The 14,709-nt window shown below is 37.4% G+C and overlaps 1 protein-coding gene across 2 annotated transcripts in view; it reads right to left on the reverse strand.

Annotated features, from left to right (window-relative positions):
* The window catches only part of ACADL (acyl-CoA dehydrogenase long chain), a 43,374-nt gene that overhangs the window by 12,767 nt on the left and 15,898 nt on the right, over positions 1–14,709 (reverse strand). For both annotated transcript variants that reach the window (XM_072617464.1, XM_072617465.1), the window contains one exon: positions 5,661–5,774. In XM_072617464.1, the coding sequence (XP_072473565.1) occupies positions 5,661–5,774 (114 nt within the window). The remainder of the gene's footprint in view (positions 1–5,660; positions 5,775–14,709) is intronic.

Consider the following 14,709-nt stretch of genomic DNA (forward strand, 5'->3'; position numbering starts at 1 on the left):
CTCCATCACTTTCTTAAATTTAGCCAATTAACAAAACCCTAAATCAAGCCCTGATTTTTAGTATTATGATATCATAGGTATATATGTTTATACTAAAAGTCTAAGCTCTCAGGAGCTGGTTCAAACTAGCTCCAGCACAACCCTACCAACTTATAGCGCTTTTAGAATTAAATATCGACACACACTGTTAGGAAGTAGGAGTTTCCAAACACTAGAAACTTGTCCCTTTTACTTGCTTTGTATGCTACCTAGCAGGACTACATGTTTTTGTGTGTTTAATGCTTTCTAGTGAGGAGGAGGAGAGTAAGAGAGAGAAGAGCTAGGCAGCTCCTGTGGAGTTGAAACACAGAGAATGCTATTTGTTTATCAGGGAAATGAAGGAAGCAAAGTGCCAGGGCAACCTTTACATTGCTAGGAGTTAGCTGTGTGTATTTTGTAGGAACACAGGTAGACTAAGCAACTTGTCCAAGGCCACAAGATTTGAACTCAGCACTCCTGGACTTCATTATTGCCTCCTGCCTGATCAGGTAGTGAGCTCCCCTCAAGGGAAGTTTTGAAGCAGAAGATCATTTGCTGGCAATTATCACTGAGATTCAGGTTGGATTGCTGAAGTATCCTCCAATTCTGAGATTCCAAGCACATCGGCTGTTTGCTCCATCCTCATCCTTCTTGACTATCCCGTTGCATTTAACTATTGTAATTCATTCCTTTCCTCCCTGACACTCCTTTCTCCTTTCACGTCTGTGACACTGTTCTTTATGGTATCTATGCCTTTCTCAGTCTCTGTTACTGGCTTTTCACTCTTAGCTGCCATTAGTTTTCTCATCTCACCTCTGAGCACAAGTATCTCCAAAGATTCTGACCCTGGCAATCTCTTCAGGTTCCATGCTCTCTGAGAAGTCATCCATTCCCATGACTTCAATGATCACTTCTATATAGAGAAGTCCCAAACAGAGAGCTACAGTCTCTCCCATGAATTCCAGTATTGAATTTCCACATTTTCACTGGATATGTCTATCTAGCTGTCCATTCAAAAGCTCATAATGAAACACTAGTTTATTATCTTTCTCCTCTAACTTCCTTGTTTCTGAATATGGAATCATCATTGAACTTGCCCTTCCAGGACAAAAATCTCACAAATCCTCACTGGCTATTTCTTCTCCCTTACAGTCTTCATTCAATCATTTGCCAAGTCCTTCACTCCTGCAGTAGCCTCTTAATTAGTCTCCCTGCCACTCCCTTCTCCCTTCTTTAATCCATCCCTCACACAGGGGCCAAAATAATCTTTATGGGTCTGACCTTTGGATTCTTCTCAAACTATAAACTCAGTCTCTTACTCTAGACTCTATACAAGCTGGCTTTAATTTACCTTTTGAACCTTATTTATGTGACTACTCTTCATACTTCCTGCTCCCTGGACAAGCTAAACTATCAGTTGTTCCCTGACCTTATCTTGTCCACTTGGGGTACTTATTTTAAAATACAGCACACACAAAAAACATAGCTCACAAAGTTTAGTGTCTAGGTCAAATAAAGAAGCTTGACTGTTATTTCTAGTTAGGGCATGAAGAGGCACAGGTTAGTCCACAGATAAGTTTCTGTGAACCATAGGATCCTAGAACCACAGCTATAGATTTAGGAGGGACATAAGGGATACAAGGGACACATTTTATAAAGAAGGAAACTGAGGCCTAGGGAAGTTAAATTCAGACAGATAGTAAGCATCAGAAATAGGATTTGAACTCAGATCCTGGCTCCAAAAGTAGGGTTCTTTCCATTACAACATGCTTTGTTATAATAGACTCTAATTACCAGTAATTTTTGTGAGTATATAGAGCAGAAAATAAAGAGCAGTTTGGATAAATTATCAGATATCTACAGTTACCCTTTGAAGCAGGGAAGGACAGCTTGTCTTTGACAAGGAGAGAACAGAGCCTCGATTACGTTTAATTAGCTTTATCATTTGTCACTAGTCTCAGAAAGTGGGAGGAATAGAGGGGAATATGTTGTTTATCTGAAGAATACAGAATAGTGCATGGGGGAGAGAACCACAACAAAAGTGCTCAATTTATTTGAAATGTAAAGACAAGGAGATAGTTCTTTTATCTATGCCCCCTTATTCCTTTCATATCTTAAATTCTTCAAGTTCTAGGCTACTACCATATCCTCCAGGAAACAGTCCCAGATACCAGTCTCCTGGAATGACTGTCATTTTTTAATCTGACCTCTGCTACTGTACATATCTATCTTAATACAATATCTACCTAGGATGGGTACTACAAATAGACAGTGAGAGGGCCTAGAACTGAATAAGAAATGAGTGAACTGCAAGGCATTTCATAATCCCAGCCTGCTCCCTGGCCCAAAAGCCCATCTTCCTCATTCTGACAATAAACATTTGCTAATGTTTGACTATTCCTTCTCCTTCACAGTCCTCATTCAACCATTTGCTAAGGCCTTGACTCCTGCAATCACTGCCTACTGAATCTTCCTGCCTCCAAGTGTACTTCTCCCTGCTTTAATCTGTCCCTCACACAGTTGCCAATAAAATCTTTATAGGATTCTCCTCCTCAGAACACAAACTCAGTCTCTCATTCGCTGTATTAAGTACTGTAGATAGAAAGAAACATAAAAGACAGTCCCTGCCCTTAGGAACTTACCATCTAATAGGATAGACAACATGCAAATAAGCTATAAAAAGGCAAAGTGGAAAGAGTCAACAGAAAGAAAGTATTAGAAGTAATGTAGATTTTAGCAGCAACTTGAAGGAAGTCAGAAACAAGAAACAGAAATGAGGAAGAGACCATTCTAGGCAGAGAAAACAGCCAGTGAAAATGTCCAAAGTTGGGTGATGGGGTGGGAGTGGGGCGGGGAAGAGCAAAGTGTACAAGGTGTAGGAAGACTAGAAAGGTTGGGGGAGGGTTAGTCAGGTTATGGAGAGCTTTGAATGTCCGAAAAAGAATTCTGTATTTGTTCTCAGGGGTAATAGAGGCCAATGGACTTTATTAGTGGGGTTTGGAGGAAGGGTAACATGATCTGACCAGTTCTTTGGGAAAATCCCTTTGATAGCTGAGTGGAGGGTAGACTGGTGTGGCAGGGAGATCAGCCAGCAGGCTATTGCAATAATTTGGGCACAATAATCTGGGCAGTTAGGTGACACAGTGGATAGAGAGCTGGACCTGGAATCAGGAAGACCTGAGTTCAAATCTAGCCTCAGACACTTAATAGCTGTGTGACCCTGAGCAAGTCACTGTTTGTCTCAGTTTCCTCATGTAAAATGAGTTGAAGAAGGAAATGGAAAACCCTTCCCATATCTTTGCCAAGAAAACCCCAAATGGGGTCATGGAGAGTTGGATAAGACTGAAACGACTCAACAACTACAACATAGGGCACAAGGTGATGAGGAAAGAAGGGAGAACAAAAGAGTATGTTACCAGGTAAAATTGCTAGGACTTGGTTACAGATTGAATATGTAGAGGAGGGGAGGTGAGAGAATGAGAAGTAGAGAATTATGTCTGGGTGACCGGGATAATGGCACTACCTTCAACAACCACAAGCAAGTTAGGAAGGGAGTCAGTCTGGGGAGAAAGATAAGAGGCTTTTTGCACATGCTGGGTTTAGGATGTCTGCAAGACAATCCATTTGAGATACACAACAGGCAGTTGGAGACTGCAGGTCAGCAGAGAGGTCAGGCCTAGATAAGCAGATCTGAGAAACATCAGCATAGAGATGGTAATTGCATCTATGTCAGTTGATGAGAACACCAAGTGCAATAACATTGAGAAGGAAAAGAAGAGGGCCCAGGACAGAACCCTGAGAGGTGCCTAGAGAAACCAATATTCTTACAATGGTACTCACATGTTCATGAAAAAAATATCAGAACCTCCATAAGAACAAAACTGAGGGTGGCTGAAAGAACCACAGATAGCTGCTTACAGACTACAGCACTGGTACTCCTGTGCCGTAACATATTGTCAATGATGACCTGCACACCGCAAGGAGCACAGAATATATCCTCTAAGATCACACTTGACACATATACAAACACACACATAGATGTATGTCACGGTCTCCTCTCATGCCTCACTTCCCTTGGCCCTTTTCTAGCATCGGATGCTCTTGAATACATCCTCTTCAACCTTTTTTTTTTGGTTTCTCTGCACTGTGTAAGAGAATGCAGATGAGTGCACAGATCTGTGAGGAAAGTAAACACCCAAGTAAAAAGCCTTGAAGCGATCCAGACGCTGCAGAAGCAGTTGTTTTCCTTACTATTAAACATTAAGCAAAGCATCAGAGTAAGAAATGTTATGGTTCTCTCATCTTACTGTAATCTTAGGTCATAGGTCATAGGTTGCCTAACTCACTTTTTCATTTTAAAAAACATTTCACATTTCAATGGATATTTCTGGTTTTAATAACACCTTGATTTCTGAATCTATTCCCTACACAGCCAGTCATTATAAAATTAAAAAAAGAGGATAAAAGCTGTACAGCAAAACTGACTGAGTCTGACAGCATATGTAATGTTACACACCCACATCCCCAACCTCTGCAGGGAAGACCCCAGCATAGTAATTTAGGGAAAATATGGCTTAATCAGAGCTTTTGATGTGGGGGAGGAACATAATCTAAATGAAAGATGATGGGGAGTCAGTGGAAGGTTTTGAAGAGTATAAAATGACTGAAAAAGTTTTCTTTCAACTATTCCAACACTTACTGAATGGTTACTTGTTCTGCCTCAAGATCTACAAAGATAAAGAAAACATGCTCTCCAACTATAATGGTGGGACATATTGTAAGACACCCAGGTAAGCTCTGACTTCTTTGTGGATGCCTGGATTCACCAAGACTCTACTTGTGGCTGGAAAACCAATTACACATTGCAATGGTGGTAAGAAGGAGCCACTGGATATTGTATAGGAAAAAGAGCAGGAGAAGAACTTGAACCAAAGAAGAAAGAACTTGTCAAGCACATTGTTGTAATGGTATTCCTCTTTAGGCATAAATTGGACTAGCTGGCTTCTGAGGACCGTTCCACCTCTTAGATTCTTGGATCCTCATGATTTTCTTCAAATTAGGGATGAGAAATTATGATCAGTAAGTGTCATATACAGCAAAAGTATCCTTCATTTCCCCTAAATACACTTATAAATAATTAAACGTATTTAGGGGAGATAAAGGTTACTCCTATATTCATATATAAATATAATAAATGTATTTAGGGAAGATAAAGGATAGTTTTGCTGTATCTGACACTTATGATTTCTTTAAAAATGAACTATATCATTCATTTGATTTAATAGGCCATTGGCAATCATTGCATAAATGGTGATTATTATTGATTTTCATATCTGAAGAAGGTAATGACAATCTGAAAGTCTGAAACAATTCTTCTGGAGCTGTTACTGCAATGTAAATTCAAGCAAATGAGGGTGGCTAGAAACAGAGATACAGAAACCATACTTCTCATCTCTGCATGTCCTGTTTTCTGGTAGCTGACTACTGCTGACTACTACAGGGCCTTGTCCTTCAAGCTCACTTGACGGGCTGACTAGAACTGAACCATCTAACATCAGAAAGGGACTCATAGCATGGTGAAACATCCAACAATGATAAGAAACACAGAGTAAGATGTTCAAAATTACTCGATCTAAGCTTACCTGTATATGTGCAACTGTTTTCCCAAAAGCTTTTCTCTGTTTGACATAATTCCTAGTTTCTTCGAACATAAATTCACATGCAGAAATGGCAATATCAGCAATCAGTAACCTTTCCTGTAAACAAGAGAGGGACTCAACATAATTCTGATTACTTGAGAAAATTTTTAATTATGTAATCTCCCCACAAAATAATCTTTATAACTGTAATAACTAGATCTCAGAATGCTTTAATTTTTTTTTTAGCATTTGTGAAGAAAAACACGCCATATAGGAAAAACTCCATATGATATCAACAACTATTTATTACATGCCTACAGAGTGTTAGGTACTTGTGTTAGGGACTGATGATGCAAAAGCAAGTATCTGGAATATGTATGTATGTATCTGGAATAAGATTGCCTGCCCCACCCCCCCCCATTCAAACACTGCACTTGGATTCACTGTAAGTATTAATGGATGAAAACAATCAAACGCATATTGCACTTGATTAATAAATATTTATTTGTTCAGTTGTTTTTCAGTCATGTCTGACTCTGAGATTTTCTTGTCAAAGATAATGGAATGGTTTGTCATTTTTTTCTAGAGCTCATTTTACAGATGTGGAAACTGAGGCAAATGATGAAGTGATTTGTCCAGGGTCACACAGCTTGTAAGTGTCTGAGGCCAGATTTGAATTGAGGGAGATGAGCACTCCTAACTCAGGCCTGGCATTTTATCTGCTGCGTCACCTAGTGGCCCAAACATTTATTTAGTTAGTGCTTGCTATGTGCCAAACACTGTGCGCTATATATATATATATATATATATGTACTGAAATAGCTCCTGCCCTTGAGATGCTTACATTCCCTGGGTGGGTAGAATATGTACATATATGTGGTGTCCCAAAAGTTTTATTTAAGTTTTAAGCTTTAATTGGTTTAAAGAACTTATCAATTTATTAATGAAAATTAATATAAACATTAATTTTATTTAAATTCTTTACTATAACCTAGATATTAATAATAAAATAGATAATATAAAATTGTACTGCAAATATTAAATAATTATTAAAGCTAAGGTATCTAACACTTCAGCAAGAATGCACACAGGACTTGGTCTCAAGAGTCAACTACTAAACTTTAATAAGCTTAAAACTGCACTAAGATTTTTGGGATACCACGAATGGTTTCAAAATAGACAAGAAGACTTTTTATTAGAGAAAACACTGGCAGCTGAGAGGATCAGTAAAGACTTCATTTAGAAGGTACCACTTTAATTGAGTCTGCTTGGGATCCTAAGAGATGAAGGCAAAGAGGGATTACATCCCAAGGTGCAAAATCATGGAGAGAGGAAATGGAGTATTGGGTATTGGGGCCATCAGGTTAGCCCATTTGACTGGATCATATAGTGTATGATGGCAAGTCATATGTAATAAGGCTGAAAAGTCGGGGTCGTTTTGGGAAGGGGTTGAAATGTCAAATAGAAGAGTTGTATTAATTTCCAGAGGTAATAAGGATCTGGGAGGCATTTGCATGGTGGTGGTTAACTATACTACCTGGAGGTGATAAGTTACAAGTAAAGAGAGTACGGAGAAAGAAAAAAAGGAACCCAAGACAAAACTTTGGGTTCTACCTCTTTTAATAGGCATATCAATGAAGATACAAAGGAGCCTGAGACAGAGTAGTCAGGCAGGGAAATGGAAAGCACAGAGAAAACCATGTCATGAAAACTCCCAAAGAGATTATCTTGAAGTGGTAGAACAGGGTCAAATGCTAGAGAGAGAGGTTAAGTCACTAGCTAAAGAACAACGAAAGTTTTCTCTATTGTGGACTGTCAGTCAATTATGATTATACTGCCTTTTTGTCATTGTATTCATTAACAATCTGCTTCTAAAGTGTGGTCTTGATCTATCAAGCTTCCCGTGGAACACATGTTGATCACCCATGCAGAGGAGAAGTGAAGAAACCCAGAATGCACAGGCTAACCTCTGTCTCACAGCACAGAAGGATCCACAGGCAGATTTTGACCATGGGCTGTGCTGGAAGTAGTCCCATCCCAAATTTACTACTCACATGTGGACAGCTTTGTTCTAGTCAGAACATGACAGTTGCCTTTCTACCAACATGTACTGCTCTGTGATTACTCTGAGAGGCAGTGTGGTGTCATGGAATGAATGCACACTGAACTGGGTTTCAGGAGATGACATCTTATTTTAATTCTGTCTCTAACATTTATTAACATGGTATATGTGGTCAAAGTCATTGAACCTCAGTTTCCTTATCTTTAAAATAGAAATAATGTATATAAATACATACAAATGTATATAAGGTAAATCTTAAAGTACTATAGTAAGTATTAATTATTATATTTGAAAAAACAAGAATACTGTCATCATTACAGGATGATCAACTCTAAAAGAGATCAGAGGAGTCCAACCCTGTACAGCTTAAACTTTGTCAATTTGAACTAAGAAAATGATTTTATCCATATTAATTATTTGCAGAGCTGAAATGTCACTCAATATGATTTAGCTGAGAGTTTCTAGATTAGCAATCTGATACAAATCTTGACCTTTTAAAGTACTGTGGAATATTATTGAACAGCACTTAAAAGGCCTGTCTATTCCCTAAAAATATCCTTGATAAAATGCATCAATTTATGTATAGATTATTCTCATAAAATGTTATGCATATGATAAAAGAGTTAAAGGTTGGGAACTGTTGATGTTCTTTCAATTGATGTTTTGTTTTTGGTTTTTTTGGTATTAATAAGGTGGGAGATTTCCTCCATGCCTTTCAAATCTACAGATACCTTTCCTGAACACCTTTACAATTTTGTTACCTGCAGCATGGATCTTTTCTATAAACATTTAGTCTAATCCAGTTGCTTTCCTCCTCATTAGGGTTATTCCTAGCCTATCTACGGACTGTGATGTTAGAGTCCAAGTATGGTGGCTCCCTACTCTCGATGGTTAAAAGTGTCTCTTATAAAAATCCTTCTAGATCCTTTCTATTTTTCTTCCATTTTCATTTTTTTTTCATTTTCCTCCTTCCATTTTCAGTCTTATTAAATCACCCCTAAGATGATTTTACTTAATTGGGTCTATAGCCAAGATCTCTTTTAAACTGGTTTTACCTAGATTTGTTTTTCTTTTAGGAAAAAATATTTACTTTATTTGGGTACAGTCATTATTGCATAGCTGCCATGGCCAAAGGATCGCTTAGTGACCAACCTACTGGTGATGAGGTCTCTATATTTAGCCATGTTGGTCCTCAAACCACAGATTCAGCTTATTGTCTAGCTTAGATCAAAATCTCTCATGTATATAATAACTTGCCAGAATCTACAGTCGGTTGGCATAGCCTTCAGGAACCCAGGATCACCTTCATGTTATAATGAGATATCAGAATAGTCCTTTGCAAAAGCACGGATAGATTTAGATTAGATTTCCACCAAGGGAATTAATAGCAATATCAATAAAACCATGGATTCATTAACATATTATTGTTATAGGACTGCCGATGATGTGGCTATTTATATTTATGCTAATTCATGGTTTTTAAAGGAATAATCATGGATTTAAACATATGGGAAAATATTGTATCATGACATTTAAACAACTCAACAATACTTCCAAAACATGAATCAAAAATGACACGGCCTATAGGCAGCCACCATGAGACAAAAGAGGGCTGGATCTGGAATCAATGAACATCCTAGTTCTAATCCTAGCTCTACTAATGACTCCACCTGTGATCTTGGGCTATACTTCTTTGGGACTCAGTGTGTTAATTTGTCAGATGAGGAGGGTGGGTTAAGATAGCCAACCACCTTATTAAGTAGACATTTCCAGATCTAAATTCTATATTCTAATTTATGTATCATACTTGCAGTAATTACACAGAATCTTTTATTAGAGTTGTAGGAGCCCTAAAGTCATCTAGCCCAACTCTGTCTTTACAGATGAGGAAAGAGAAGCCCAAAGAGTGATGGGCCCAAGGTCATATATTAAGCAGAAGTAGCATTTGAACACGTGTCCCCTGACTCCAGGAGCTCCGGTGATCTTTCCAGTACACTACAGATGCCTACAGGTCATGTGTCATTTCTGCTTTATGCTATAAAAATATTACTGAGTTGACTGAATATCATTGTGAAGAATTTTTTTCCTTGTTTACTATTTAGCATGGCAGAGCTGAGACTGAAACACAAGTAACATGACTCCAAATTCTGCCCTTTGTTCACTCTACTATCTCATCATTGCCAAGTTTTCTATGAGCTAGAGTAGCAGTAACAGTATTGTTGTGCCGTTAAATCACCTCCAGATAATTCTGAAACTACTGAGACCAGGATTACCAGATTAATTTGCTCCATCATTTCTCTCTACAGTCATATTGACTGGAAATCCAGGTTTTAGGATTAAAGATCCTTTTGTGGAACAAAACAAAATCATTTTATATTTATAGCTATAGCTTAAGTTTTAATTCCTTATTTAAAATATGATAGAAACACTTATTGATGAAAAAGCATATATTGATATTTTAAATTAAATTTCATTTTCAGTTCCAAATTCTTTTCCTCCTTCACCTAGTAAGAAGGCAAGAAAAATAAAGCCCATTACAAATATGTATAGACATACAAAACAAATTTGTGCATTAACTATATTCTAAAAAAAAAAGCAAATAAAGAAATAGGCTTCATCCTGCTCTCTGAGTCCATCAATTCTCTTTCTGGAGATAGACAGCATATTTCATCGAGTCCTTTGAAATTGTGTTGGTCATTGTGATGATCAGAGTTGCTATGTCTTTCAGAGTTGATTATGTCTACAATACAGTGTTACTATATAAACTATTCTCCTTGCTCTGTTTACTTCTCTTTTAGTTCACACAAGTTTTCCCTGTTTTTTTTGATACTATTACCTTCACCATTTCTTAAAGTACAACAATATTCAATTACATTCATCTAGTATAATGTGTTTAGCTAGTCTTTAGTTGATGCGCATCTCCTCAGTTTCTAACTCTTTGCCACCACAAAAATGACTGCTACAAATATTTCTGTACATATATGAGACCTTTTCTCATATGCCATCTCCCTCAGTCTCCTCTTCTCTTTGGTGTGCAAGAAGGTGGAGTATCCTGATGTGTTCCTTTATAGTGGGCAAAAACAGTACTCTCAGTTCATCCCACCTTGCATCTGCTGACCTGACTGCTTCAATTCCACCCAACAAGATGTCCTGACTAGGATAAATTCATCATTTTTAATCTCACCACCATATTCCTAACTCAAGCCTTGATTGATCCCTCAGCCTCCTCTCCTTCTGATTGTCTGGAGGGCAGAGTACCAATCTCCTTCCAGTGCTTTCCTTTATAGGGACTCTCAGCTCATCCCACTTGGTATCCTATGTTTGTTTACCTGGTTTCAACTAATGGAACCCTCCAGTGTCCCTTCCCTCCTCCCAATTTTCCTGCCTCATTTCGTGTGTCCCCATATCATAATGTAGGCTCCCTGTCTTTCTTTTTAGTAACTGGACTCCAGCACTTAGCACAGTATCTGGAACATAACAAGCACTTAATTGAATTGGATCAGATTGCTTTCCAGAATGGCTGGATTAGTTCACAGCTCCAGCAACAATGTAGTCTACCTATTTCCCCCATATCACTTCCAGTATGTCATTTTCTTTTTTTTCTCAGCTTACCAATAGAATGGGTATGAGGTGATACTTCAGAGCTGTTTTAATGTACATTTTTTCTAATTATTAACATTTAAAGCATTTTTATATGACTACTGGTAACTTTGATTTCTTTTTCTGAAAATTGCTTGTTCATATCCTTTGACCTTTTATCAACTGGTGAATGGCTCTTATTTTTTTTTTTTTATAAATTTGGGTAATTTCCTTATATATTTGAGAAATGAGACCCTTTATTAGACTACCTTGCTAAAAAATCCTCCTCTTCCCCAGTGTCTTGCTTCTTTTTAATTTTGACTACATTGGTTTTGGTTGTGCAAAACCTTTTAAATTTAATATAATTAAAATTATCCACACAAAAATGCCTTTTAGTAAAATGTAGTTTCCCTGTTTATCTCTCTTAATTAGGTTTATTTTTGCTTTTGCTTTGTCTGAGATCATGATTGCCACACTTGACTTTTTTACTTTAGGTGAAGCACATTACATTCTGCCAGTCCCTTATTTTAAATTAATATGTAGCTTCTGTTTCAAGTATTTTTCTGCTAACTACATATTATTGGATTCTGGATTCTAATCCATTCTGATAGCCTCTTCCATTTTATAATGACTTCATCCCATTCATATTCACAGTTACAACTGTTAATTATGTATTTCTCTCCATCCTATTCTATTATACTTATCCTTCTTTTTTACCCTGTCCCCTCTTTAAGAATCTGTTTTGTTGCTGATCACTTCCCCTTTAATATGATTTCCCCTTTTCCTCCTCCTCCTTCCTTTTCCATTACTTTCAATTTTATTAATCCCTCCTTTGATTTTCAGTATTTCCATTTTGGTGTTAAACCAAAAAAATATTTTTAAAAGTGCTGTTTTTATAATTTTTTTTTAGTTGCATGCCTGATTCATTGGTCTTTCTCTCTTTTACTGATTTATGCATTTAGATACATATTTTCCCTTAAGCACTGCTTTAACTGCATCCAGCAAATTTTGGAATGTTGTCTCATTGTTGTCATTCTCTTTTTGAAATTGTTTAAAATATAATTATTGATTATTTCTATGATTTGTTCTTTGACACATTTGTTTTTTAGGACTAGATTATTTCATTTGCAATTAATTTTTAATCTCTCTTTCCATTGTTTAGTATTGGATATAATTTTTATTACATTAAGATCTGAAAAGGATGTGTTTACTATTTTTGCTTTTCTGCATTTGGTTGTGAGGTTTTTAATGTCCTAATACATCGTCAATTTTTGTGTAAGTGCCAAGTACTGCTAAGAAAAGGTTCATTCCTTTCTATTCCCATTTAATTTTCTCTAGATCTATGATATTTAACTTTTCTAGAATTTTATTCACCTCCTTAACTTCTTTCTTGTTTATATTTTTATTAGATTTATCTAGTTCTGAGGGAGGAAAGTGAGACATCCCCCCACTACTACAGTTTTATTATCTATTTCCCCCTGAAACTCATTCAACTTCTTCTTCAAAAATTTAGATGCTATACCATTTGATACATATATATTTAGTACTGATGAGACTTTATTATCTATGGTACCTTTCAGCAAGATATAGTTTCTTTTCTAAAAATCTCCTTTATTAGATCTATTTTTGCTTTTGCTTTGTCTGAGATCATGATTGCTACCTGTTTTCTTTGCTTCAGCTGAAGTATTAAAAATTCTGCTCCAGCCCCTTACCTTTACTCTGAATGTATCTCTCTGCTTCAAATGTATTTCTTATAAATAACACATTGTAGGATTTTGGTTTTCATTCTACATTGCCATCTGCTTCTGTTTTATGGGTGAGTTCATCCCATTCACATTTATAGTTATGATAACTGTGTATTTTCCTCCATGCTATTTTTTGCTTGTTTATCTTCCCTCTGTCTTACCTTCCCCCTTTCCCTCCTCACAAGTGTTTTACTTCTGATCACCACCTTCTCCAGTTTTACTTCTGATTCCCACCTCCCTTTTGTTAGTTCCCCCTCCTCCTTCTATTATTGCCATCCCTTTTTACTTCCTTATAGGGTAAATTAGATTTCTATATCTATCTGAACGTGTATATTATTCCCTCATTGAGCCAACTTTGATGAGAGTAAGGTTTAAGTTTTGTCCATTCCCCCCATTCCCATTATAATAGCTTTTTCATGCTTCATTTATGTCAGATAAGTTAGTTACCCCATTCATTCTCCCCACTTCTTCTTCTAGTGCAAGTTTCAGGTTACTTTTTTTTTTTTTTTGCACTGCTCCTTTTGGAGCTAGTTCTGGGGTTTGGGAAGTTTTTGGTGCTTCCAAGTGGTGTGATTTGAGGAGAGATGTCATCACTGCTCTTTTGGAGTATACTTTGATCCCTTATCCAGGAAGGGTCCCTGATCCCTTGAGATTGCAATTGTTACTGCTCCTCAAGGTCCCTGCTCCCTTGGGATGGGAAATAATACTGTTCCTTATGGTCCCTGATCCCATGGGGCTGGAATTGATACCATCAGGACTTTCACTCCTCTTCACTCTTGAACTGTGACTCAAAGTAGAAATAGGCAATGGAATTGCCAAACAGTTGCCTCTCAGGGCTCCTCTCCTTTGCTCGAACTATGACCCAGAAGTGGGTATAAGCATTGGGATTTGAAAATCACATCTGGTCCTGTGTCCAGTGCTAGCATAGAGGTGCTCTGTAGTCTCTTTCTGACAAGCTGCCAGGTCCCTTACTGTCTTTGGCTTGAGAGCTCCCTTTGCTTCTGTCACCACAACCTAGTTACACCACTGGTGCTTCTTCAACTCAAGTTCTGGGCACGTCACAGATCTCTCTTTACAACCTCCTATGTTGTCTTGGGTTGGAAGAATGTCTCACTTTGGTCTTTTGTTGGCTCTACTACTCCAGAATTCTATTTGTAGTGTTAATTTAATGTTTGGAGGGGAATGTTGGGAGAGCTCAGATGAATGCTTCTCTACTCCACCATCATGGCTCCACCTCTGGAAGTCTCTCCCTTTTCTCTTGACCCCTTTCCCTCCTACTTTCCTACAGGATACGATGAATTTCTATACCTAACAATGTATTTATGTGTATTCTTCCCTCCTTGAATCAGTTCAGATAAGAGTGAGTTTCAAGTGTTGCCTGCTCCCTTCCAATTACATGAACTCTTCCTTGTAGATCCCATTTATGTATATTTATGTATATCTCCATTTTTCCTCTCCTTTTCCCCCTCTTCCTGGGTATTCCTCTTTTCTAGCCTTCCTTTATTCTTTTGAGATTATCCAAATATAATCATACCTAGGTTCTCTGTCTAATTAGACTCCCTCTAAAACCCCTGGTTATAATAAAGTTCTGAAGGGGGTTAAATGTATCATTTCTCCATAAAATAATGTAAACAGTTAACCTTTTTTAGTATCTCATGAATTCGCA

This window comes from Notamacropus eugenii, chromosome 6, assembly GCF_028372415.1.
Source record: "Notamacropus eugenii isolate mMacEug1 chromosome 6, mMacEug1.pri_v2, whole genome shotgun sequence".
Classification (NCBI taxonomy): domain Eukaryota; kingdom Metazoa; phylum Chordata; class Mammalia; order Diprotodontia; family Macropodidae; genus Notamacropus; species Notamacropus eugenii.